The sequence below is a fragment of the Notothenia coriiceps genome, unplaced genomic scaffold (genome assembly GCF_000735185.1).
Source record: "Notothenia coriiceps isolate Sejong01 unplaced genomic scaffold, NC01 NC01_scaffold00012997, whole genome shotgun sequence".
NCBI lineage: Eukaryota > Metazoa > Chordata > Actinopteri > Perciformes > Nototheniidae > Notothenia > Notothenia coriiceps.
The window spans coordinates 1-27,444 of record NW_011345698.1 but is presented as its reverse complement, the minus strand read 5'-3'; the positions used below and the strand labels follow the sequence as shown (position 1 = coordinate 27,444).

Sequence of the window (27,444 nt, the reverse complement as noted above, 5' to 3'; positions counted from 1 at the left end):
CAGCTGAAAGTAAGCTGAAGTTATGGAGAGCCAAAGTATTGGCTGAAATAAGGGGAAGAATAAAGATTCGAAGAACTATAGTGGAATGCTGTAAACAGCATTCGCACTAACTAGAAAATGCATTTCCAGCCGAAAATGCGTGCGAATGCTGTAAACTGTGAACATTTATGGCTGAATTTAGCTGAAAATGCAGAAAAAGCTGAATATGTTATTAGCTGAATGGTAGCTGCTTTTAGCTACAGAGACCAAGTAAGTGTGTTGCTGAACTTAGCAGAGAAATGCAGAAAAGTGAAATGATTTGAATCAAATTATTACAGCTCAAATGCATTGCAATGACTTCCATGTTTAAAAAAAGAGTTTAAAAAGCTGAATATTTCAAAAAGTATAAAATATTTTTAAAAAGTTGAAAGTTTCCCATCGATTCCTGAAAAGGCTGAATAGTTTAATATTTGAATGGTTTCTGTAGCTGAAAGTAAGATGAAGTTATGGAGAGCCAAAGTATTGGCTGAAATAAGAAGATGAAGGGGAAGAAAAAAGATTTGAAGTACTATAGTGGAATGCTGTGGCATTCACACTAACTAGTGTTGAGCTTTTATCAGAACAGTAAGTACATGTAACAGGGCGAACTGAAGATCATCAGAAAACAAGGAGACTTCATACTAAAGTATGACCAAATATACTCATCAAACAGACGGGATCATAAATAGAAGTGTATCTCTAATAAAAACCTGTCAGGTCCATTCTGGTGATTGACACCATGCGGTCCCTGCGGTCTCTCAGGGTATAGTGTCCTTCATCACTGTAGTTCACGTTCCTGATCTCGATGTTAATGGAGTGGGTCTGAACACGGTCCCAATAATTTGGAAGGTCCTGGGAGACTGGAGCACCATCTCGCACCTGAGGAGGATCACAGCTACATTCACACTTGAACCACAGCCGTTTCTAAACAGCTTTTAAAATATATATATATTTTTTTAAATGTCATCCATGGTGTCCAACATCTAAATAACCCGGGAAAGCTTGTAAAAGGTAATCCATGTTTAGAAATGTAATATTTCTTATGTTCAGCTAACGCACCTCACCATTGACTTTGACACGTGTAACTGAAACAGAGACAGAGGTGTGAGGCAGACAGCGATCCACCAGGGACCCGTCCAGTTATCACCTCTATTCTATTCACTATTCTTTCATTATTCGTCCATCTATCCATCCCCCATCTACCCATCCTTTACCCATCATCTAGCTATCCATCATTCCATTCAGTTTCTATCCCATATTGTCACCAGTGTAACGTTGGCAGCCTCCCCAGAGAAGGAGAGGCCAGCGTCAGCCAGGTCGATGCCCTCCAGGGAGATGAGGAGGCTCTCTCCTGCCACACGCTTCACGTTGTTGTGTCTGGCTGGAATACAGAGGACAACAACAAACACATTGAGCGTGCAAAGGGATATCTTGGGCACAAAAAAAAGTTTGCATAAATGTTTTTTAGATGAAGTCTATAGCAATATAATTGCAATACGCTTACATTCCTATCTAATGCTTGACTCAAAGAACTGTGCCCCCAAATATTATCCGTAGCGCAGAGTGTAATATTGTGTTATGGATACAGTGGCTTGCTAATGTGTCAGGTCAATTGATCTCAATTCTGTCCTGAATCTGTGGCACTGTTTGAAGCTGCGATCCACGAGCGTCATTCATCCAGCCATACTGGCTCTAGCTGATACTGACTGGAGGGGTGTTGAAAATAATCGTTTCTACGATGCATTGCGATGCGGACGTAGACGATTCGGTATCGATGCAGTGATGGAAGATAATCAATTATCGCGTAGTAACGTTGCTTTCTGATTTTCCGGCCGAGGCTTTACTATAACGTTTTTTTTTCTGTCACTTTAATATCAAATCGGTCGGTGACGCAGAGATCAGGGAACAGACGTGACAGCGGCACAGCAACACCAAACACGGAGCAGTCTGCTTTATCCACCAACACAAGAACACCAGTCCAAAACCAACAGCAGAAGGACCCGCTCTGAAACACTCCGTGTCGCTGCGGCTCAGAGACACAGGGATTTATGTTTTTCAAAAATAATCGCGTTACAATCATGTCAGGTTTTTGGTGGATTTAATTAAGTCTTGGATTGCAGAGTATGAATGTCCTCTAGCAATTTTCAGACGATATATACGTGTGTAAAGTTTGTGAAGGCAGGAGGAAAAAAGCTTCCGCGATCACCGTCTCCTCTCCGTTCCTCCAAACCCAGCCCCCTCCCTTAAAATAATGAGTGACAGGCTGATAGTGACCCGATAGAAACTTTATTATTCACTTAATCACTGAGATATAATGAAGCTAACTTGTTCTCATACATTCATGGGATTTATGTAACAGTAAGACAGAGAATGTAAGTGTGCACCCACATGCAGTATTTTTGTTTGTATATGCTCTTGTAAATACTCCTGTTGTCTTCTGTGTTCAGACTCAAGTCCTGTGTGTGATGCCACATTCAAGACATTCAGTGTCCTTTTTTTAACAGAAGACTGTTGCTAGAAGCTGCAGCTAGACTGCAGAAGCATTATTTTTTAGTTTTTGAGGATGAAACAACTTCACACACAGATATAGGGAGGCTAGACCTATACAATTAATTTATTTTGGTTTATAAATTAATGTCAAGACATTTATGTTATTGATTTCTGAAGCACTTTCTAAATAATAAAAAGAGAGTTCATATGTATTTTCTGCATGTATGCATTGATGAAAAATAAGCCATGTGCAGTAATATAGAAAATTGAGGATGCAACGCATTGGTATGAATCGTGATGCATCGGGATATCGAATTGAATCGAATCGTTGACAGGATAATCGTAATCGAATCGAGTCGTGAGACCAGTGAAGATGCATAGCCCTAATGGAACAGGTGTGCAAGTATCCTTTGAAATCCAGATCATTCTGATATGTTTCAAGGGGGTTGAATACTTTTGAAGTCACTGTCTATTGCAAACTTATTTTTCTATGGTTACCTCCCCTGCTGGCTTGCACGCGCTCTGATTTCATGTTGCTAGGTTAGCCTGAGTCTGTTTTTTCAGTTAGAGAGGAGCAGGCTGGGTACTGGTCATCATCTGAAGTGCTGCTGCACCTGACCCTACATTCATGCTGCCCCTATGGATGTTGATGAGTGTCACTGTCATAAATGTAGCCAGGTTTAGCTACAGGCCGTGCATTTACATTAGTATTCATTATAGTGAGGAGGAGGAGGAGGAGGAGGAGGAGGAAGAGGAGGAAGAGGTGTATGTGATATTATCATCACCATTTCTTTCTATGGTGAGGAGAGAAAGTGGATGTGAGATACTCTGGAATTTATTTTGCCATTTTATGTAACATCTAAAATGATGAGAATGACTAGCATAACCCCAAGTCCAATAGGAAGAAATGTCTGGTGTTTAACACTCACCCTAAAGTTATGTTTTCAAATAAACTAAAGATAGTAGCAGACATGGCTGGTGGACTAACTCACGTGTGACGGCCACTTTGACAGAAGCAATATCTTTATTCCAGAAGTCTCTCTGGATGTATGTCCCCTCGTCCTCATAGGTCACCTGCCAAAAACAAACGCACCACTGAAATATGATGTGATGATTGGAAGATTTTCAATAAGTACAGATAAAAAGAAAAGAAAAAAATAAGTAAAAGAATAAATATAATAAGTTACTAGGTAAAGGGAAATCAATTAATGTAGCAACTCCTTTTATTGAAAGAAAATGTAGACTTTACATTGGATGATTCAATTTAGACTTTAAACAAAGACTTTGGTTACCTTGTCGATGTACCAGCGTCGGTCGCTGCCCGTGCCAGACACCCTGCCTTTGTTGGTCCTGCAGAGGACAGAACAATACATCAACTTCCACAGAGCCAGTGTCCACGCCCAGACCCCAGGTTGTCCCTGAGGGAGTCCTACCTGAGTCTGGAATGCTCCCAGTACATAAAGATCTTGCGGGGATCCTCAGCTGAGATGAACTCCAGCTTCTCTGCACTCTTGGGCAGATAGATCTTCAGCTGCTGGCCATGGGCTAAACGCTCATGGAGGTCATGGACAGCATAGGAATCTGACACAAAGGCCGATGAGAAAAAAGGAAGAATACTTGCTACTCACATATACTGTATATTTGGGGAGAAATAAAGAATATAATTCACAATAAGGAAATATAATACTATTAATATAGTATGTAATACTGTCAAATAGCCATGAGAAGTTATAGCAACCTTTCTCAAATATTTATTATTTTAAAGATCTGCTGGAAAGTGTGATCCTTTAATTCTTTACTGTTGGAGGCACCGGTGGTCATATTCTATATATGGCTTCAACTGACCTTTATCAGACATTCTAGAGATGTTATAGCAAAATTGTAATAAATGCAAAAATGATTGCACCATTTATTTTGTAAAGAATTATTCAATCCTATCTCCAAACAAGAATGCCGTGATGGGAACATTCTGCCAGATTATTTTTAATGCCAATATTTTTTAGCAACATGATGTTTATTTCCAATATTCACTGTTTTAGCTCTGGTTTTCATCTCAACCAACAAGCAACACATCTCTACAGCTGCTAAGCACTCCATAATGTTCACCAGCTGCAGAGCGCTTTCTCTGAAGAAGGCTGCATCACATGTGATATCCATTAAAGAAATGTTCTTGGTCAGCTGTTGTGTAAAACAAACCCTAAACAGAGATGTTAGATCTCATAGAGAACAGGAGATGATACTCACCGACACCGAGGGCCGTGGCCAGCAGCATCACAACACTCCACATCATCTGTAGACAGTGCACACCAGAGATTACATTCAAACTAATTACTAGCACACTAAATTCACAATGTTATCACTACAGAGGGAGGGTCAGAGTCCTAACTTAGTTTATGTTCACTTTAAGGCTGCTGGAATTGAAGGAGCTAATAAAAACAAAAAGTCTTCAAACATCTACGTTGGTAGAAAGACCCTCCTTTATGTGTTCACTGAGTACTGAAGTTTGCCATCCACACAGCCATTACAGCGGCCCATAGGGGGCGTGGCCCCACCTCTTCCCACATTCTAGAATTGTTTTACGTGTCTAAAGTTACTGATAAGTAACATGTATCCTGCTTGGGGCGCAGAAATCTTTGCCCACAGACTCTCGTTATAAGTGGTGCATGTGCAGTCTGCACCACTTCAATGCAACAGATAGTAGCAGCACCAAACTGCGCCCAAAGCAGCTGTTGCAGGAGCGCCAGAGTGAGTGATTGATGTTTGAATGAGAGAGAGTTAGACTGAGGGAGTGCAAACAAAACTAGATAGCGAATATGGAGAAGGAACATGATGTTTAATCCCTTAAAGAAACAACCTTTGAGAGGAGGACACTGGAGGGAAAGCTGAGAGTAACAGAGCTCGGACCTGATCAGCCTGACATAGGCAGGAGTTAAGGACAGAGGAAGGCAGTACACGCTCTTTTTCAAGGAGCTGGTTTAGCAAGAAGGCTAACTACCTGTAGCAACACCAGTGCTATGTTTAGCTTCCCCTGCCTCCCTTTTCAAACGTCAGGATCAGACCAGTCTATGAACCAGACCCAGCATGGATCCAGACAGATGTGAGTGACTTAAAGCACACATCAGAAAAAACTAAAAAGCATGAACAAACTATACACATCCACATGATGCTATGCGACTAGCCATGTTTAGGAAAGTAAACACATCTGTCCAATGAGGGCTACAGGATAGGGATCTGTAAGCATAATAAGGAGGTTGACAAAAACAAGCACTAAAATAATAGACTGTATCAAGTGCTGTGTGCCTTTGAGTCCCGTTATCGTTATCGCTTTCTGCGTTTCCATGTCGGCCTCGTGTGGCCGAACCGTCTATCTGATAGAGAAGTGTAGCAGATACAACCGTTATCGTCCTCGTGTGGCTGCAGCCTAAGTTGCCTGGTTACTGACCATGACAACTACATTAACACCATTTGAATTTATCATTATAAAGGGCAGTGCTTGGCTATATAGCCTCACCCCCCCCCTTTAACAATAGAAAACACTATGGAATAAATAAATATTCATATTCTGCTGTTATCACAAACGGACGTTGCTTAACATGACCATGCAAAGGAAAGGACGTCTCATTGGTCTTAAAACTCATTTACTCAACTCTCCGCATGGTTTCTGAGACATGACTAAGGGAGACGTGGAATTTAAGAGACTTGGGATATACCCGATACTAACAATACAAACACATTTTGGTTACAAATGACTTTTGAGATTCGATAATCAAAACATGTTACATTAATCAACTGTGTACTTTTTTGTTAGATGTGGCAAACTGAATTCAGAGCGAAAATAAGTTGTGGATTGCCCGTGTGTGTTTGTTTATTGCCCACTGTATATAAAGTATTTATGAAGTGCCTACTCACCCGAAACTTACCCTGGCTGGTGGATACATGGATTCTGAAAGCACATATCAACAGACAGGGAATAAACTAACATGTGTTTTGCTTAAAACATGGAATAGATGATTTCAAACATGGATCATCTAGATTCTACACAATTTTTTTGGACTTTAGAGACGCGTTTGGTACACTCTCCCATGAGGTGATGCTAAAAGCATTAGAGGAAATACACCTGCCTCAGCCTTTTGTGAATATTGTATCCAATGTGTACCAAGGTTCATTTCTCCAGGTTATCTGTGGGCAGCAGCTCACAGAGCCGATTGCACTGAAGGTGGGAATAAAAACTGGCAGTCCCTGGAGTGCCGTGAACTTCATCCTAGCACTCAACCAATCGATGAAGTGGATTTACCAGTGTGCTCCTTTGCATGTCAAATCCCCAAATCCTGTTCAGGGATACGCCGACAACGTGCAGGTGTCATCACGACAAGAGGATGTCATCATCAACATCCTGGCACGCACTGATGAGTTCCTCCAATGGTCAGGGCTGGAGGTGAAGCAAGCTAATGTGCCGTACTCATGAGCGCGCGCAGTGGAGGACGCTGGGTATATGGGCCAAGACGGACGCAGAGCCGCCCTCCTTTCTCTTGTAGATGGGGGGCAAACCCATTGAAGGGCAGTGTATTCTCTACATGGAGGAACCTCATCAGTAACGTGCCAGCATTAGATATATGAGAATGATGACCTACCCCTCTTGATTAAAGTGTGATGACACGCTGCACGGTCGTATCTCCTTGTTTTTCTCGGCATATCCCTGAACAGGATTTTGGAAGTTGGCAATGTGCAGAGGATGGCGCAACTGTTCTAAATCCACTTCATCCATTGGTAGAGTGCATAGCGTATGGAAGTCCAGCACCCGGCACTCAGGGACAGCCGATTTTAATTCCTCTTCATGATAGCACTGGCTCTGACTGAGCTGNGTGCAGGTGTCATCACGACAAGAGGATGTCATTATTAACATGCTGGCACATGCAGTTCCTCCAATGGTCAGGGCTGGAGGTGAAGCAAGTGTGCCGTACTCCACGAGCGCCGCAGTGGAGGCAACCGCTGGTATAAGGCCAAGCCCCCCTCGTTTCTTGTAATGGGCCAACCCATTAAGGTGTATTCCCGTAATGAGACCTACCCATACCTTGGCCACAGGTTTAACATCGCTGGCGAGTGGGGGGAGCAGGTCGAGGAGCTCACTACAGAGTTTCTCCATCGTCTCCACCTGATTGACTTGTCCCCCCTCCCCGTCCTCATGAAGTTCCAGGCTGTGAGAGAGGTGGCTTTGGCTAAAATTCAACATCTCTTTGCCAATGTACACATCCCTCTCAAGGCACTGAAAGAAATGACAAACAAAACTGTCCAGCTGGACAGAAAGTGGGTGGGCCTCAACACACACTCCACACGGGGCATCATCTTTCTCCCAGGTGGAGAGGGGGGGCTGGGAGTCCCCAATGTCGAGTGGACCTACATAGCCACCAGGCTAGCCCACCTGATCCACATGCTTAATAATGATGATGTCACCGTAAGAGAAATGGCCAGGGCCTCTGTCCTGCTGGATCTACAAAGAAGGAAGATCCCCCTGGCCAGCGCAGACCAGAACAACTTCCTCGGCTTCAGGAGGAAAGACTCTGGGAAACTGGACTCTCAGGCCAAGGGCTTCGGGGTCTGGTCTGACTGGCCAGATCTCAATGACCTCCGCAATCGGACTGGAGTCCAGCTGAAATGGACAAGACTCAACACACAGACCGAAGTCCCCGTCTCTGATGAACTGATCACAGACCCCAGTGTGGTTGTGAAGGCCGACATCACAACACCTCAGGAAGAGACTGTGGAACTGCACAGAGACTCTGCAAGGAGGGTTCTGCTCAGCATGAAGCAGTCTGAGATCAGGCAGCGCTGGTGTGGACTCAGATTACAGGGAAAGCTAGCCTGTTTGGGGTTTGCTGACCACTCAGTCTCACACTCAGTGTTTAAGAACGCCGCTGTTGGTGAGGATGCTCTGACATTTACCATCAAAGCAAGACTGCAGTTATTACCCACTAAGTACAATCTGTCCACCTGGTACCCTCGCATTCACACTCCATTCTTTTTAAACCATCAGGATTCACAACAACACCTAGAATCCATTGCACACATAACAAATGGATGTAATGCATACAAACGCCTGTACATAGCCCGTCATGACCGTATTGTGGACATTGTGTCTGATGCTGTGCAAAACATCTTAATTACCAACTTCAAGGTGCAGACCACGAGTGAGGACACAACAACGATCACAAACAGTAGACTACATACACACGAGACAAAACTTACATACATATAAATAACCTCAGAGCTCTCAAGTCTCACGCATGTGGCGTGAGACACACGCATTTCACTCCATTCACACGCTCACACGCCACACATTGTATTTCTCACGCACAGATTTCTTTCCAGGGTACCGCCCACCAAACTAGGCTTGTGTGAGACGTGTGCACTCCACTAGCACACCACCCCCCCCGTTGACATTCGCGATACAGAGGGCTTCATGGGAACTTTGAGGGGACCCAGAAGTTGGAGTACCAAACACCGCTGCCAAAATCTCACTCTGAACTCTGTTCAAAACTTGAGAGCCCTGTAACTTATACAATGACGTTACACTAGCTAACCGCTAGCCCTAGCCGCTAGCCGCTAGCCGCTAGCCACTAGCCGGGTCAGCTCCACATTCGACTACGACCTCAGATCAGACGAGATAACCCGCTGAATTTAAGCATATTACTAATGCCGCTAGCCGCCACGAATAACGAGGCGGCCGCCTCTTACTCAATATCAAGCCACAATTATTGCTTTTATTTTAAATCGTATAATTTCGGACTTTTTTGCCGTCTGTGAGTAAAATAAGGCTCAGAGCCTCAGAATAATGAAATCTGTATTTTTAAATCTTTTTTTCCTTCTAATTTGTTGAAAGACATTTTAAAATAATAAAACAATACTTAATTCCGAGTGTTCTTGCTTTTCTCTTTGAAAGTCATCACATAACGGCATTGTAATACACGGTTCGGCTGCATTACATATTACAGATCTGCCGTAGTTCTTTATTTATAGAGCCCTGATGAGAAGAACTTTAGAGAAACTGGAAGAAATGCCGCCGAAACTGAATACTTGACGTGGATCATAAATATATCAACAATTAAATAACATCTTCAATTTCTCTTCACACAATACGTCTCCTTGCAGTATCAACACTAATTCGGCTGACTTTTACATTTGATCTAATTCATAGATAGGTTATATTTACACCATAACGGTGCACAGCTGATATAAAGGATATTACTGATTTTCTTTGAATATAAGAATGTAAATACTGAGTCTGAAATAGTATAGCAATATGCTGTAAAATTATGTGAAAGCATGAATAAAACTACACATCTTCAGATGTTGTACATACATAACCAAGAATGGTTTGGTTTTACCAATGATGTCTTTGCTAACATCCCAAATACACCTGATGTTGTTTTTGTTGACACCAACCACAGGGAGGTGCTAATATTAGAAGTAGGCTGTGCCTTTGACCTGTACATGGACCAGGCTTTCCAGGACAAGTATATCAAATACCAACCACTGCTCGATGTGATAACCAGCTTTGGGTACAAGTGTAGATATAGCATACTTATATTAGGAAGTCTTGGCAGTGTATATAAATGCACCATGATTGGTCTGAGAATTGCTGGAATGTCAAAGAGAAAAGCCAAACAAATTGCCAAATATTGCTCTGTTTCAGCTATTATTGGCAGCTTAGTCGTGTGGAGAAGGAGATGCTATGTGTTCCCTTAAAGCTGCAGCTTAGCCGTGTGGAGAGGGAGATGCTATGTGTTCCCCTAAGTATTCTGTGCTGCTTAGCCCCGATATATTTGATTCCCTGTCTTATGTAATATAATTTATGGAACCAAATAAAGTATTCGTGTGTGTGGGGGTGGGTGTGTGTGTAGGATGTGTACGATAAACTGGACTACCTGAGCTCCCTGGGGAAGACGCAGACTGCAGCTGTGCAGAGGGATGCAGACATTGGCGTGGCTGAGGCAGAGAGGGATGCTGGGATACGGGTAAGGAGGCATTAGCAGGTGGGAGATTCAGATAAATTGATTATTTCGTACAGAACCATTAACTGACCACTGCTTTACTTATTTATTGTCACATAGGAAGCAGAATGTAAGAGGGAGATGATGGACGTCAAATTCCAGGCTGACACCAAGATGGCCGACTCCAAACGAGAACTGGAGCTGAATAAAGCATCCTTCAACCAGGAAGTCAACACCAAGGTGGGCACTGTTGAAAGTAGGTTTCAAACATAATGTGTGTTACCTCAGGTGTGTGTGGCGTTCTATTTGCTGGTGTTTTCAGAAAGCAGAGGCCCAGCTGGCGTACGAGCTGCAGGCAGCTAAGGAGCAGCAGAAGATCCGCCTGGAGGAGATTGAGATCCAGGTGGTGCAGAGGAAGAAGCAGATCACCATCGGGGAGAGGGAGATTGAGCGGACAGAAAAGGAGCTCATCGCCACAGTGAAGAGGCCCGCTGAGGCCGAGGCCTACAGAATGCAGCAGATTGCTGAAGGGCACAAGTGAGTGGGAACCTTTCCGTAAAGGGGCATTAAATGAGCTGCAATAACCAGGATCAACAATCTGTAGAAAATGCAGGATGACTGAGAGAACTAACACCAGTGTAAAAAAAACCTCCCTCTTCTTGTGCAAAAACTACAGTAGCAATATTCCAGCTTTGGTGTCTTCTTTGAAATAACATCAGCATGTAACCTTCCCAGAGAGTAGCTCAGCACCGGCCCTGTAAAGAAGTTTGGTTTTTCTTAAGGACTTACCAGTGGGCTGTCACACATGCTTGAATGTATATAGCCAACAGCCTCAAAGACTCAATGTTTCACTTTTCAAAGTGTAACAGTCACTCGGCATACATTTTGCTTGTAGTAATTAGTTGCGCTTTGGGTCAAACTTTAGCCAGGCAAATGATCCCAAATATATGGAAATATGATATGATCATAAGTCAGAAGAAAGCAGGCTATAGTGCGATGTGTTTTTGATAGTTTGAGTTAGTGATGTTAACCTTTGTGTTTTCCCTTCATCAGGACAAAGGCAGTGCTGTTAGCACAGGCTCAGGCAGAGAGGATCAGAAGGATCGGTGAGGCAGAGGCGTGCTCCATCGAGGCAGTGGGCAAGGCGGAGGCGGAGAGGATGAGACTGAAGGCCGAGGCCTACCAGCTGTACGGAGAGGCAGCTAAGACTGCGCTGGTGCTCGAGGCCCTGCCTATGGTAAGAGATTATTGAGTTTAATGGTTTATTGCATGCTTATTACTTTTTATAACATGCATGATTCCCACACCAGGAAGAGTCTTTGCTGAAATGAGTACATGACTAGATATAGTTCTTCTCCAATTGCTTCAGATCTAAAATACAGAGCTACTGCCACAAGACTAGAAATGGGAGAAAAGCTTGTCTGAATGAATCTGCCTATCAGCATCTATAATCTTTTTAATCTTTTTTATGTTTTCTTTGTTTAATCCGCTGAGAGAGCAGTAGAATGCTTAAGTTTTAGGAAATTAGAATGTATTTTACACTAGTAACTACTAATATATTCTGGACCCAGACCCCAATTCAAACCATAACAAGAAAAATGACAGCTCTCATGTTTATAATGGGATCACATGACCCCTGAGTCATGAGACTATAAGTACAAAATGTATCACATGATCTATGAGAACTCCATGTGGGAGACTTTGATTGTTTCCTACTTACATTAAACCCATAACCATATGTTTGCAGATTGCTGCTAAGGTGGCAGCGCCATTAGCCAGGACCAATGAGATCGTCATCCTGAGTGGGGAGAGCAGCCGCATGACGGGCGAGGTCACCCGCCTTCTGGCTGAACTTCCTATGTCTGTCAATGCTCTCACTGGAGTGGACCTGTTAAAGGTGAGCTCGATAATAACACAATAATATAGCATTCATAACAGTTACAATTACAATGTCTGTGTAGTGTTACTAAGACATGAAATGCATGAGGGATCAGCATATTGAACAAGATGCGATGAAATGCTTTTGTGTGTGTGTAGGATTAGAACAAAGGGTATATTTACGTAGCTTTGTTGGATATGACTGAAAGATGTTAAAAAAAAACAGCCTGTTGTTGGTGGATTGTTGTATTTTCCAATCAAGCATTGGTTAACGAGGTACTCCAGTTACTGAATATTGCACCTTCATGAAGTTGGGGTATTAGTGAGAAACATCTGTTTAAATTCAGAGTAGCACGTTTATAATCCTGGGAAGACCAGTTCTGACTTGTAAAGGACCTCATCTTTTAAAACTTCATAATGCAGATTATCTGTAAAAGAATAAATGTGGTGTCTCCAAGACCTGATCAGAGATAACTGTGATGACGTCATCGGGGTTTTAATTTTTTTAAAACAGTTTGCACAGGCTTAGTTGGACTTCAATGAGTAGTACATGTAATGTGACACTAAGACAGTCAAATAGCACTTTAAGTTTTGCCTTATTATGTCATCATGAGGAAGAGAAAAGGGGAAGAAAAGAAAAGGGATGCCTCTGGTTGCAGTCATTACCATCGAGTCATGTTTAGGAAACATTCTTATATTACAAGATACTTCTATATTGCTGTCAGAAAACACAGAACACTATTCGATTGACAGTGAAACTTGTAAAGGTTAAGTAGACTACATTTTAAAAAGTGCTTTTCCAGTCTTTATGACTTATATCAAAGTCAGCATTCAACCATTCACACATGATCTCAGCTTTTGTATCCAATCGGAGCCCGAAAGGAGTTCAAATCAGCCAGTGGAACCTTCAGGAAAAACCTTCAAATAAAACAGTGAATGGAAAAAATGTAGGTCATGAAGGCAATCCAGTTTAGTTCTGGAAGAATGAGTGTTTGTTTCAGAGATGAATGGCAGGTTTGTCCTTTTTCCTCAGATCCCGTTGCTGCAGAAGATGACCGGTGCTCTAAACTGAGAGCCCCCCCTCCACGACTCCAGTATCTGTTGTATGCACTCTGATGGACTGCCTTTAATACACTTGAAGAATTTAGTTGTTTTATACGTATATACTATATACCAAGTGAATTTTGGAAACCCCTGGTGCCTTACTTTATACAAGGCCAGAATATCTGAATGCCCTGCTGCTCATTCAGAGATGTTTTAATTTATTTAGTTTGCACATGTTGTGATGTGTTTTTTATTTATTTGTTCTATTTCTAATATATATTGGCCTGTTTGCATGAGGTGGGATCAAAGAGGAGAGCTGATATTAGACTGCTGTGATGGTGCTTAGATTTCTATCACCATGTGACGGCTGGTGTTAACATCTTGATCTTTATTATCAGCAACAGAAGGCCTCTGCTCTCACTTTGACATTGTGTATGTTGCAGGCCTCTATGTTCATATAGACCTTTGTCTTTATCGTGAGACACTTCTGCATTCCCTAGATCTTCTGAATCTTTTCTTGTAAATGGTAGAGCTTTCTTTATTAGTTGTTGAATGTGTCACAGATTGATTTGTACAACGTAACAGGTGCTCATAATCTTAAAGAAGCCCCTTCCATTGTGCAAATGTTTTCTGTTCCCCTGAATAAAGTTTAGATCACCACTGACTGTTCATATCAGGCACAATACAGAAGTGTTTTGTGCCTGATCATCATTTTGTATTTAGGAAAACGGAATCAGAATCTGATCTTGTGCTGACATGGTTAGCTTGTAACGTGTTATTTTAATATTTAGTGTTGGTTTTAATGTCAAGTGTTGCTAGTTTCAGCCATGATTAAGAAAACAAACAGTTGGTGTTTAAAAAATCAAGATGTGTTGAGAAAGTTCAATGTGAATAGATTCTGAGAGGCCAGACGGCAATGGCAAATAGAATCGATTATTTTCAACGTTGTTGTATCAGCAGGATATTGTATAGTATATCTGATGTTTCATTTCATACTAAAAGTATCTTTAGATGCCAAGCCATGTTCAACAACCCAAACGTTGACACTTTTCAGAGAAACATGTTCTGTTCTGTGTACGCACAGGTCTACATTGATTAGTTTTTTATAACTGTGACATCCAATATAGAAGGATCTTTAGAAGGGTAGTTAAACATATCATACAATGTTTTATCAATGTCTAGCAGCAATGTTTATTTTTGTAAATGGTCACAATACTTAGTTGTTTTGCGGTCTAATGCATCAAAGTCTAAGCTTTAGTGAAGAAGGAAAAAATAAGTGAAATGGAAAAGCTTTTGAAATACTGTATATGACTGGGACACCTACACAAACCTGAATTCTCCTGTTTGATGCTCATATCTGAAGCAGGTGAAAAGGACAGTTCTACGTGTGGCTGAAGAAGCAGCCTGCATGAGCATACTGACATCACACAGGACTGTTATTATATTTAGTATGATTGTTGTTGTTAATATTCTTTTTGTGCTCATATTCCGTTAATGTATTTGTGTATCATTTGCTGATATAGCGACTTGACAAATACTGTGACAGTAATAACTTTGTTTAGCTTCAAATGTTATTTACACACGTGCACTGTGTCTCCCACAGCCATGAGTTCCTGTATGCTCTCGCTGCATGCCATCCATCTGTACAGAGAATAATACGTTCACTCTTAGCTACTGTCATTCTAATAAATATACGTACCATACTTTCATTCTTTTTTGCCATTTACTTTTGAGTTAAATTAACTTGTACTTTTTTTTACTGACTCTTGAATCAGTTTCTTAATCTTAGTTCGATATTGGGTGATGAGAGACATGAATATACATTTATAAATATAGTTATAAGTGGTTTCGTAGAAAACAACAGATCTCAGTTAATACTAATTTCCATGCTTTATTACAGTTTGTATTGGTTTGTTTGATTTGATCTCTTTTTTAATGGTTTATAGCAATGATTCAGTCTATTATATAATGTATCATATATTATGGAAAGCCATCATATTGTTCATTTCAATGTATTATTTGTGGGGTTAAATAAAATAAAAGGTTCCTTTCAATTTTATAAAAACTGCTTTTGTGTTTAGGGACCTCTCCCTTATATCGTTTCCTTCTTTTTCTGAAATCAAACTAAATCAAGGAATTGACTAAATATACTTTAATATTATGCATTACCAAAACGGGTTATATGCTACTTAAATATGTGAGTATTTAGTATTGTGCTGCTGCTCTGAATATTTCTTGCATCGTTGCCTATTCCCATTGGTGGTGGGAAGTACTTTATGACATTCACTCAAAGACTGTACTTGTCTTTATGTTTACTAATGTAAACATAAAGTTACAGCAGTATGTAAAGTCATTATATTATATCTTCAACTTTATCAGCTGCAAAATTAAAGTGCAGAACACACAATTACAATCCAGTGATATAAAGTATATTATTATGAGATGGGCCATTCTGCATACCGAGCACTTTTATTTTGAGGTTAGTTCTTTGAATTCAAGACCTTGTATTTCTTTTAACAGTATTTGTCACAGTGGTTCTGCTACCAGATCTGATTACTACCTCTGAGCTTCAGTCGATGGCATTATCGGACAGGAGTTTACCACTGATGCCTAAATGCAGATCCGGGGGTCCTCAGGCTAGCTCTGCGCATTCGCAACAATTGTTGCTGCGGTAGCCAGCTAGCCAGACAGCAGCAGCAGCAGCACGGAGAGCCAAAGCCGGGGATGGTCTCTTCATTTTTTTTTTTACAAAACATCAACGTTGCATCTCCACAAAATGAAGTTTACTTACTCATAGATTCACGAGGAGTAAGTATACCGTTCTTTAATTCGGCTCGCTTCGGGGTTTTCCGTCAATGAGAAGCTAAAGTTTGCTAAGCAGCTGGCCTGCTCACAACAAGCACAAAGAAGCTCCTTATTTACTGATTCGAGGTAACCTTAACCTGTTCCACGACGTTATTCTCATCTTTCGAGGAGACGGTATGCTTTCAGTTCGGCCAGTTTGCTTGCTGAAATATTCCATGTACATTTATTAGCTCGGCACTAATGTTAGGTAACAGATTGAGGCTGGATGGCTAGACAGATGGCTAACGTTACCTAGCTACAGACCGGCTGTCTAAAAGTTAACCTGCCTCATTTATTACTCTGTTCTAACTCTGATCCATAACGATCGATACGCCGGTCAATGTAGGCGTTAGCCCCGGACGATGCCATAGATCCACCCGCTGACCCGAGTCTGTGAAAAAGGTCACATTATGTAGTCTTTAATGCAGATTCTCCCTTCCTCCTGAGGCTCACACAGTTTAAAGGAGTGACGGAATGTAGCTGAGGACATTTAGAAAATACTGTAGGACTTTTAGATACATGGACCAAAGTATTTCCATTTCATCATACTATATACTCCTACTCAACAAAGTATTTTATACAACAGCCTAACCTATTGAGCAAATTAACATAAGTACAAAACAAATACATTATCATATATTATTATTTTAATGAGTTTCATCCTTAACCAGCTGCAACATTCAAGTTATGAAAACAATCATCACATAATTATAATTCAGTAACGTGTAGTCTAAATCCAATCTGCATAATACATCATTTTAGTTTTGGAAATATTGTACATATGTTTTTACTTCTGATTTTTTTAATCATTACTTTTACTTGCAACAAAGTATTTTTACTCTGCATTATTGCTCATTTGACTTATCTCTAAGATCTGAGATGATCTAATGGTGAGAAGGTAAACACTGGGAGATTCATTTGCATTTAGATCACATCAAAGAGCCAGGGGTCACGCAAACACTTCACAAATATCCAAGACGGCAATCCATCTCCCCAGATACATTTCTTCTAATAACCTTTAGAGATCATTAAGTTTGTACCACTATGACAAATCACTCAAGTCTCTGACCAGTGGAAGTGAACTAATGGTGAGTCATAAACTATCTGTGATGAATCTGCAAATAGATGTGTAACCAATCAGAAGAAAGCTCTTCCCTGCTTTCTCTTTTTAGAGTGGCAGGAAGGGGAAATAAAGTCTGCTGTAAGACTGCAACTAACAATTATTTAAGTTTCCAACAATTTGATGGCTATTTTCTTGATTGACGGACTGCTCTGCTGTTGTATAAAATGATTTCACACCAGGGCCGTTACCCAATCCATCACTTAGGTCAGAATCAGTTCCGTTACAGCAGATGATTGATGACTGGCACTGGGTATTAGCTAATGGACGCAGTGTTTGATCAACTCTGCTGTATGTCCCATTGTTAACACGGCCTCTTTGTGTGTCATAGATCTGATGCTAACATGTCTCAGCTGGTGACTACAGCAACACGCCACTAGAGCTTAAACAATTCATCAGTTACATTATAGAAAAGATCATCAATCTATCATACATTTGAAACAAAAATACCATTGTATTACATACCATAACATTCCCTTGTTCCAGCTTCTTTAATGTAATGTTGTTATGTAGTAATAGATATTACATTGTTTTTGGCTCTGGGACTGTTGGTCCTACAAAACAAACAGTATGAAGATGTCGTTTTTGGTGCTTAGTTAAAACATGTGAATCATTCCGTCGCAATATTTTGGCATTAAAAAAAAAGGTGCATGCCCCTGTTAGCCTACTTAAACTCACATAAATGGCTTCCTCCTTCATTATATTGCTGAGTCATCATTCATGAGCAGATCATACATCCACAGTTCAGTACCACTGAAGAATACCTGAAGTGTACTTGTTATAGTGGTACATCCTTAGTGATTACTTAAGTTTTCCAATTGTGTGAAGTCTATGCTATAGTGGCGTCTGGACGTGTTTGTGTACGTACTCCACTTTGCTACACTTAAATGCATTTCAATTCAGGATCCATGTTTCCATTTTGATCCAGTTCAAGCTTTTTATAAAATAGCCTAAAAACATTTCCAGCAAACTGAATGTGTGTGCTGAAGCTGCAACTAAAGATAATGTTTTATTATTGATTGATCTGCAGATCGTTAATGACTTGATTAATAGTTTACTCTATAAATGGGAAAATACCCCAGTTTCTCCAAGTCTAAGGCAATGACTTGTATATCATTCCAAAACTCAAATATATTGAGTTTAATAGGGAATACAATAAGGAAAAGCAAGAAATCTCCATATGTGAGAGTTAAGGCTGATCATGTCTGCTTTTATGACTGATTACTTTAAAAAAACAATTATTTTTCTGTTGATCAACTAATTGTTGCAACTCAAGCGTTTTTTTAAGTAATACACAAATCTGGTTGTCTGCCATCATGCTACTCCAATGTGCTGTTGTGTTCAATGGAAGAACATGATGTCAGTTTATTGCAAGCTGCCTTGCAAAAGGTCAAACTGTACTGGATGTGAAAATAGGCGATAGCAATGGCGTATCACACCAGCGTCAGTGTCTGTCAGCGGCTCACTCTCCCCTCTGTTCCTCCCCAGTATGGTGAGAGAAGGTGTCCCACGCTGCAGTAGTGGAAGAGTGACATGCTGGCCTGTCTGACAGCATCAGGTGACCCCACCCTCAGAATTCTCTCCCGCACGCAGATGAACACTGGACTTCAGAAATGTAAGTGAGATGTTTCAATTTAAACGTTTGCAATATCATTCAATCATGGTCTTAAAGTAACATGACTTGAAAGTGTGATTACAATTACTGTTATTAATTCCCCATGGAGAAATTCAGTTTTTCACGGTGTTATGTTATCAATAATCACAATAGCCTAAAATTCATAACAAACATACACTTGCTCAAGGGCACCTTGGCAGTGCCCAGGAGTTGGTCTGGCGCCTCTTCAGCTACCAGTCCACACGTATTTGGTCTGATTGGGACTTGTCCTGGCGACTCTTCGGTTCCCAAGCCAAGTCCTTAGACTGAGCTACTGCCATCATTACTGTCATCATGAGAGATACCTAAAACCTTTAAGAGGGTATAATGTTTTTTATACAGTGTTAATAATAGAAATCTCACCGTGTAAACAGTATAAAATGTGATGAACAAACTGGTTTGTAGCTGGACGGTGTACGGGATCCAGTCTGCAAAAATAGGAGTTGGAAAACTTCAGTTGAATAAAGTTATTTTTATTTGATGCTAAAATAAGTTAGGCCTTTAATGATGATGCATGTTCCAAGACATGTTCTAGTTAAGATGTGTGTGTTAATGACTAAATCGCAAACATAGAGTACAAATTGTCACATACTATTTTCAAGCTGCCAACATGTTGTTATGTATTTCTGTATGGCTGACCTTTGACTGACGGATTGCAGGGGAAACTACACAGAAGATGAGATCTGCCAGCTATCCAACCCCAGCAGAGTTGGATGCCTATGCTAAGAAAGTTGCCAACAGCCCACTATCCATCCAGATCTTCCCCAACAGTGTCAAAGTACCTCAAAGGAAGCACATTCGCCGTACAGTCAACGGGCTCGACACGTCGTCCAGCCAGCGCCACAGTCCCTACCCCTCTCAGGTCAGTTCCAGTCGGGGTCTGCTGGCTGTCCTGCGTGCGCCCGCCAAAGGCGTCATCAAAGAGTCAGACGGCAGCCGCGCCCGACGGCTTCACAAAGTCGTCATGGACCCTCACAGCGGGCCGTACGCCAACCAAAGCACTTTAAATCTGGCTCAGCCTGCTCCTCACCTACAGGGTCAGTCTCAGCCTGCTCCTCACCTACAGGGTCAGTCTCAGCCTGCTCCTCACCTACAGGGTCAGTCTCAGCCTGCTCCTCACCTACAGGGTCAGTCTCAGCCTGCTCCTCACCTACAGGGTCAGTCTCAGCCTGCAGCCCAGAAGAAGGGCATGGTTCACCCGCAGGCGCTTCAGCAAAACATGACTCATCCAATGACTTTACAGCAGCCTCAAACGATGCCTCACCCACAGGCTTCACAGCAGAGGAGAATGGCTCATTCACAAGCTATGCAGCGTCAGCAGAGTTTGTCCCAGGTTCAGCCTTCACAGCAAAGGTTGGCTCATCCCCCGGGCCTCCAGAGGCAGCAGAGTGCGCCTCACACACAGGCCCTGCAGCAGCAGCAGCAGCAGCAGCAGCAGCAGAGTGCGCCTCACACCAAGGTCCTGCAGCAGCACCAGAACCAGTCTGCTCCACCTGCTGCTCAGCAGCATCTTTCTCATCTGCAGACACTGAAGCATCCGACGGCTCCTCCGCAAGCTTTACTTTCACAACACTCACTGACTCAGGACCTGCGCCACATGTCTGATGGGGCTCACCTTCCCAGCCTGCAGCAGGGGCTGGTTGGCCCACAGCCCCTTCCCCAGGCACAGGGTACAGGAACTCCTACCATGCCTAATAGCATCCTGCAGCCCCCACCAGGGGCATACGGGCCCCGGAAGCTCCCTGACGCAGACGCCCCACCAAATGTAACTGTATCTACCTCCACCATCCCACTGTCGATGGCATCCAGCCTGCATCAGAACCGGCCCAGTGACCTGAGCAGCATTGTGCAACAAATCAACCAGTTGTGCCAGGCACGGGCAGGTATGGGCGCCACCTCAGTCTGTGAGGGCCAGATCGCAAACCCTAGCCCCATCAGCCGCAACCTGCTGATCAACGCCAGCTCCAGGGTGTCCTGTCACCACCCGGGGCTGGGCTCTGGGCCTAGCTGCCACATGATGGGACCCCTGGACAAAGCTACAGCTCACACTCCCAATGCTGCGCTGCATTCACAGCCCAATACATCTGCCTTTCATGCAGACCCAGAGAAGCTCCAGCTGCAGCAGCAGCACCATCATCTCCATCAGCAGAAACAGCAGCAGCAGCAGCAGCAGTTACAGCAGCACCAACACCTACAAAAGCAGCAGCAGCAGCAGCAGCAGCAGCAGCAGCAGCAGCAGCAGCAGCGCTCCTGGGCGCAGCATCAGATGGCTCACATGCAGCAGCCTCCTGAGGGGGCCCATCCCTGCAAGAACCCAAGGATGGAGCCTCCCACTGAGTGTGCCTTCCCGTCTCGAAACCTAAATTATTCCCACAAGCTCCCCAACACTGCACAGTCCTTTCCTTTAAAACACCCTGCAGAAAAACTCCCACCCTCCTCCCCCGTTAACTGCCCTGTGGGGTCTATGCCTTACATTAATCGCCACTACATGCAGCCACAGTGGGGCAGCATGCCAGCCACAGCATGTAACAATGGATCAGGCCCTCAGGACCTCCCAGTGTCTTTCCAGGGAGGGCAGGCTGCTGCCTCCACAGACCGCATCCCAGGGGCCAAGTACAGGCCAGGGAAGGAGGGGCCCCCTGCTCAGTCCAAGTTGATGCAGAATGTGGATTTCTTAGGAGGAGAGTTCCAGATGCCCAGCTTTCAGGAGCAGAACATGGAGCATGTGCTGGAGAAGATGCACAGGTCAGCGATGAGCCAGGTTCAGGAGCCCAACAATGGTGGGGGTGTTCACGCTCATCACCCAGGCTATCGCTAGGGCATGCTCCGACCCCCCCTCGGTGTGTTTGGGTTTTTCTCAACAGCTATTTTCAGCTTCTGTGGTTTATTCTTTAAGATCTTGCAAGTGATCAATTAAATGTGAAGCTTTAGAGCTTGATTAGACTCACCAGGTTGTGATCTCTCACAACATCCTCAGGTCTTAAGCCATGTCGTACCTTTGTTGCAGATGATGGGTTTTTGAGATTGTCGTCAACTGTTGAGTAAATTTCCTGTTTTCATCACTGGCATGGATGTGCTGCTCTTTGTTCCTGTATATATATGGTGTTTTTAAAATATTGATTTGCAGCTGAGAATATGCTTGCCATGATTGTCACAGTGCTTTAGGTTGAATTTTCTTTTAAGCATTTGTGGCCTTAAAACTGCCAAAAGGCAAGATTTAGGATTTCCTTGTATAATGTTTTTATTTGCAATTGTCCTCGTAACTGGTTTGTGATCCATTTAAAAAAAAAAAAAAAAAAAAGAAGGGTACATGTATATGCAATTAACGAGACTGTTGATAGGATTTTTCTCCCAGGGTTGAGGTGTACACCTGCTTCTATCAGGAATACAACAAGGCTTCTAAACTGCACTGATTGGTTCAGGTAGTTGTTCTTCCATCGCTGATCAGTGTGGGGGAATGACTAACTATCACTAAATATAGATTTTTTTCTCCTTACCTGTAGTGGTATTTATCATGTAGAATGTTAAGGGACAGCCAATGGGTGTGAGCTCATCCACATGTAGCCGCATGCTTCCCTATGCGCTGTGATACTGTTGGTTGATGGACCAAGTTCCAACTAGTTCCATTAGCCACAAACACCAAAACAATCCAGATTAATTCATACTAAAGTGATGAGGAAAATATATTTTTGATTCTTTGGTCAACTTTACCCCATTTCAAACTGAATTAAATTTAAAATAAAACAGTCAGCACTAGCAAAAACGGTAACGTTCTCTAATGAGTCTCTCAAGTTGCTAGTGGTTTCTCTTGCATTTGGAAAGTCTAAAGTGCCCTCTTGTGTGTAATAATTTGAGAACTGATTATGAAGTAGTTATTTTATTAGTTTGTTGTTTCTTTAGATGGTCCTACTTGAACTGTAGAAATTACTTTTTAAATGTTATGCCTAACATTTGGCAAAAGGAGCAGAACCTCCATTAGCCCTATTTGTCTTTAGCTAATGTGAAACCCAACAGCATCCCATTTAATGTTAAAATGGTGTGTGTATGTCAGTGTGTGAATGTTAATTGATCACTTGCAAGCATGCAAGTACTTCAAATTCTGCAACACATTTCCTCACCACTTTGCTACTGTAACACAAGTGAACTATCTGTGTGGCTTGTGGGGGGCTGTTCATCTACTAATCACTGGCCCCACCCTGTGTTGTATCTGTTACCTATAAAGGAAAAAAAGTGTAACATTTAATGCAGGTTATGTGTTGCTAGATGTGTCTAGCATGAACCAATGGACCCATGTCCTCCAGTCCCCGGCTGGTCTGATGTTGTCAGGGCTAACGTCACTCTGCTAGCCTCAAGCCTTCTGGAAAAGCCTTAAATGTCACAGTAGTTCTTCTCTTCTTTATACAAACCTTAAATGACTTCCTTTGCCAGGATCACAACTTAGTTATGGCTTTATTATAGAATCCTATTTCCGCCAGTAAAAGGAAAATCTAAAATTAGCCTTGTCATGAGAATATTTTGACTATATTTTCCATCACAGACTTATGTCTACTACCTATCTTTTTGTTTGGTTATTTTGAGAATGTTTCTTAGGATATTTTTCCTTTATCACATTGGCAGAAATTGGCTTCCATATATCATTGTAAGAATGAGTAAATATTAGTTTTTGAGCGTTGGTTCATTTGAGATCAGTACTGTCGTATCATCGGGCAGTGTTCATATGATTAGGCTATGGCCTTGATTTGAATTATTAAGGTAATAATGCTACTCATATGTGTTGGTAGATTACCCATCCTACCGTCTGAAATGTTGCCTATCAAGGATTTAAGATGATATAATAGCATTTAGCAGAGTTAATGGTTTGTAGAACAGGGCTGTAGCAGTTACTTTAAAGTATTTGGACTGTGTTTTAGTTGTTAATAAATATCCTGATATAGTTTAATTTATTGTTTTTGGACCACTGCATCCTGAAGCCATAGGTGTTTCCGCATTAGGTGCCACATGTTGATGCAGACAGTGAACTGATGTGTCTGCGCTCTGTGGCAAGCAAGGGGTTTGCAGCCACGCTTAAATCTGTAGTCTTTCACACTGCAGAGTCTTTTATCCTCTGCACCGTTTGCAGGATACAGTACAGGTCAGAAGGGAGAAGAGATGGCGCGATGATCCGTGATCTCCAGGGCTGAGATGCAGACTGTAGCTTTTCTGGATTTTGGTCTACATACTTGATGGTAGTTTTTCTGTTTTTGTTTCCCGGCTTTCATTTTTGATGTGCCTGCCCCTTAAAGCTGCTATTGACTTTAATCTTAACACACACTAGTATGATTTGTGTGTGCGTGGGAATGAATAGTAATTGATGTATGGGCTGTATTAGTGACAATAAGTTCCTATTTATGGGAAGGGTCAACTCAAATGCTGGTACTTTTTGCTAGTGTTTATTCTTTATTTTAAATGTATAATAACTGACCAGAGTAGCTTTCATCAGTTTGACCCTTCTGTTGGGGTTTCTAATGGGACGGTTTGGATGGTTTTAAGAAGAGTTGTATATGGTATTTATGTGTATTACTACCTACAGTAGATGTTGTTCAGCACCCCTCAGTTCGGGGGAAAATACAGGAGTACCAGCTCAGAAGCAGAGCAGTGTACTGCTGTAGAGGAGGGCAGCAAAATGTATTTAAGCCCCTAAAGAAAGAACATTCTAAAAAAAGAATGCATTGGAATACTTTATTAAGAATATTTCCTGCTGTACCTTGCCTTCAAACGCCCTCAGACAGGGAACTGAAGCCCTTATGAAATCCCTCTTCAATGCCACCAGACTCCTGTGATACAAGATATTTCACCCTAAACACAGGAGCTGCTGGTGTACCGCTCAATCGGTTAGTTTGTTATATTGTTGTTTTACAGTTTAGTTTGGAATAACCAAAGCCACACAATAACACACAAACTAACTGATCGATGCAGCGGGAGACCAGCATTAGGGAACTACAGACTATGAAAAAGTACCTGACATGACCCCACTTGAAACATCCAAACTGTCCTTGTAAATTTAAATCAACACTAAACATTAGACAGTGCTGCCCTGTTTATTTCTGACCCGCCTTGTCACAGCCCGACACCGTCAGGTTCTACAGTTTCATATGAAGTGCCTCCACTGGGCGTAGTATGGAGAAGTGTGTGAATGGGTGTCTGTATGTTAAGCTTGGGTACTTGCACACTGACTAACGTGCACAAAGTTAATCTCTGATGGGGGACCAAGCTACTTAGGGTAACTACTGATACTGTGTGGTGGACTGAAGTCCTGAAGTGTGCCACAAGTCCCAGAGGCTTTCGGGACTGTGAACTTGCTGCTGACTCACTGACCAAAGTGACAGAGCGTCCCTCTCTGGACCACCGGCCTCCAGCTGGGTTGGGAACTTATGTTCTGACAATAATAAGCAAAACCCTGGTGACAAAGGAGAGCTGCACGCCTCCTTTGGACGGTTAAAGAAAACCTTGTGAAGTAAAGTGTAAAGATGTGAACGGAATAAACATTTTTTAGAGTGAGTTGTTTCTGCCTGCACCTTACAGCCCACAAAGCAAGATTCAGATGTTTCCCCTGAACCTTTGATCTTTGGATCTATTTCACAATGAAATCCTCCAGCAGAGACGTGCTCACAGTGCATGTCAGTACTGGAGGAGTCAGCTCATCCTGACTTATGGCAATATTTATCGGGCTGCGGGTATCAAACAACTCTCCAGATTTGTTTCACTCCCATTAGTATGGCTGTCTTTCATCTCAAAGATGTGTCATGTTGTGAACGGTGGTGGAGGGGGGCTTACTTTCTCTACTTTGTGAAAATGTGATTTTCCAGTTTTGCCTAACCTTCAGGTATAAAATGTCTTGCAAAAACATTCCCCCTAACCAAAATAAAGTTTGCAAACACAAAGCTTTTATGAGTGACTGTCTTTATGCACATATACATATGGTTTAGATAATTCAAGTCAATATCAAAGTATACATTTAGTTAACTCTTTCATCAAATACATTAAAAAATAAATCCACAGCCATGACCTACCTACAAACTACCATTGAAAACAGCCCCTGTGTTTATCGAGGTGTAGTTATAGATGGGATCATCTGTGGTTTATGTTTCTCAACCGTACAAACTATTATTCTTTCTCTGGCTACAAATAAATGCTCAGAAGTACATGATATATGAGTGTTCAGAATGGTAGCCCTGGTTGAAAGGATCTGGAGGTGATGCTCGGCTGCGGGTGGCGCCGTCTGCCACGCAGCCTCTCCAGGAGCGGACTGAGGTTCCACCGGTTCCCTGAAACAACATGGTTCCTCAGAACTGGTGACATTTTAGCAGTACAAACAACGAATACAAGTTGTGTGTAGGGTTTACCAGGGGTCTGCTCGGGGGGCTGTGGCTTCATCATCCTGTCCCCAGGGTCTTCCTCCTGGATATGACCAACATCTGTCCTCCACTGTTTCCAATTAATTTCTTCCACCCTAAAGTCAAAGAAGACTCCATCATCACAAATGACTATCTTCATAAACTGATGATACGTTTCACCCAAGTTCCATAATGAAACTGGAATATTTCCCATTGATTGTAGTCTCTGTTCAAATTTGAACTGATATTTTCCAAGTAAATCCTCCCTATCTACAGGAATATGCGTTCACAGGAAATCTGTTAATTGGATTAATTTAGCTGCACAGTTTTTCTGTGAACTTTGAAACTATTTTTCTTTGTCAGAGAGTGCCTTTACTGGAGCTATAGTGTTGAAAGGGGAGATTGAAGCGATGGCCTCGGACGTCCAGGTGCCTGGCAGCGACACTATGGGATGCCAGCTCTAACAACTGAGACAACTGACGTGTGTGCACACTGCACAGAAACATGGAATCATCCACATCTAAACACCACAAGGTAAATGAGCAGTGGAGTAAAGTAACTAGGCACATGTACTCAAGTACTGTACTTCAGTACACATTTGAGATACCTGTACTTTACTTGAGTATTTAAATGTTTTACTTTGTACTTCTACTCCATTACAGTTCAGAGGTAAATCAGGTACTTTTACTCCACTACATGCATGTATTTAATGCCTTTAGTTAGTGTGAATGCTGTGCAACATCATGGGAAACTTAACTTTTTCAAAATATTTCCTACTTTTTGAAATATTCAGCTTTTTAAACGCTTTTTTTTAACATGCAAGTCAATGGGAGGAACCTTCAAATCCTCTTTTACGTACAACTTGCGCCAAATGTGGAAGGAGTTCCATACTTTACGCTAGAGACTTCATTCCAACTTTAAAGGTCCCATGTCATGGCCATTTCCACTGATCATAATTCCATTGTTGAGGTCTACTAGAATAGATTTATATTGTGCAATTTTCCAAAATCACTTTGGTTTCTCATACAGCATCTC

The 27,444-nt window shown here is 42.1% G+C and overlaps 3 protein-coding genes across 3 annotated transcripts; 2 read left to right on the top strand and 1 right to left on the bottom strand.

The window, feature by feature from the left end:
• Positions 1-438: 438 nt before the first annotated feature.
• On the bottom strand, positions 439-6,468 carry LOC104947742 (uncharacterized). Its single transcript, XM_010773824.1, has 7 exons — positions 6,418-6,468; positions 4,753-4,798; positions 3,942-4,089; positions 3,801-3,858; positions 3,501-3,582; positions 1,284-1,399; positions 439-897 (listed from the first exon to the last, which is right to left on the bottom strand). The coding sequence occupies exons 2-7, from the start codon at positions 4,796-4,798 to the stop codon at positions 718-720; spliced, it is 630 nt and encodes a 209-aa protein (XP_010772126.1). The 5' UTR covers positions 6,418-6,468; the 3' UTR covers positions 439-717.
• Positions 6,469-6,472: 4 nt separating this feature from the next.
• Positions 6,473-15,121, top strand: LOC104947743 (uncharacterized). The gene is made up of 9 exons (XM_010773825.1): positions 6,473-6,958; positions 7,460-8,499; positions 9,954-10,047; positions 10,407-10,520; positions 10,617-10,736; positions 10,819-11,033; positions 11,550-11,733; positions 12,244-12,393; positions 13,408-15,121. Exons 1-9 carry the CDS (start codon positions 6,599-6,601, stop codon positions 13,444-13,446), a joined length of 2,316 nt encoding a protein of 771 aa, XP_010772127.1. The 5' UTR covers positions 6,473-6,598; the 3' UTR covers positions 13,447-15,121.
• Positions 15,122-16,085: 964 nt separating this feature from the next.
• On the top strand, positions 16,086-25,956 carry LOC104947741 (protein FAM222B-like). Its single transcript, XM_010773823.1, has 3 exons — positions 16,086-16,226; positions 18,871-18,997; positions 19,696-25,956. Exons 2-3 carry the CDS (start codon positions 18,916-18,918, stop codon positions 21,852-21,854), a joined length of 2,241 nt encoding a protein of 746 aa, XP_010772125.1. The 5' UTR covers positions 16,086-16,226; positions 18,871-18,915; the 3' UTR covers positions 21,855-25,956.
• Positions 25,957-27,444: the final 1,488 nt, after the last annotated feature.

Excerpts from the sequence above, each read along its gene's own strand:
- LOC104947742 (XM_010773824.1), bottom strand. The coding sequence starts at position 4,798 with ATGATGTGGAGTGTTGTGATGCTGCTGGCCACGGCCCTCGGTGTCG. Across the intron at positions 4,090-4,752 it reads GGCCACGGCCCTCGGTGTCG|ATTCCTATGCTGTCCATGAC; the intron begins GTGAGTATCATC and ends CCTTTGTGTCAG. Across the intron at positions 3,859-3,941 it reads TGGGAGCATTCCAGACTCAG|GACCAACAAAGGCAGGGTGT; the intron begins GTAGGACTCCCT and ends TGTCCTCTGCAG.
- LOC104947743 (XM_010773825.1), top strand. The coding sequence starts at position 6,599 with ATGCTAAAAGCATTAGAGGAAATACACCTGCCTCAGCCTTTTGTGAAT. Across the intron at positions 8,500-9,953 it reads AAGTACAATCTGTCCACCTG|GGAGGTGCTAATATTAGAAG; the intron begins GTACCCTCGCAT and ends CACCAACCACAG. Across the intron at positions 10,521-10,616 it reads AGAGGGATGCTGGGATACGG|GAAGCAGAATGTAAGAGGGA; the intron begins GTAAGGAGGCAT and ends ATTGTCACATAG.
- LOC104947741 (XM_010773823.1), top strand. The coding sequence starts at position 18,916 with ATGCTGGCCTGTCTGACAGCATCAGGTGACCCCACCCTCAGAATTCTC. Across the intron at positions 18,998-19,695 it reads GAACACTGGACTTCAGAAAT|GGGAAACTACACAGAAGATG; the intron begins GTAAGTGAGATG and ends GACGGATTGCAG.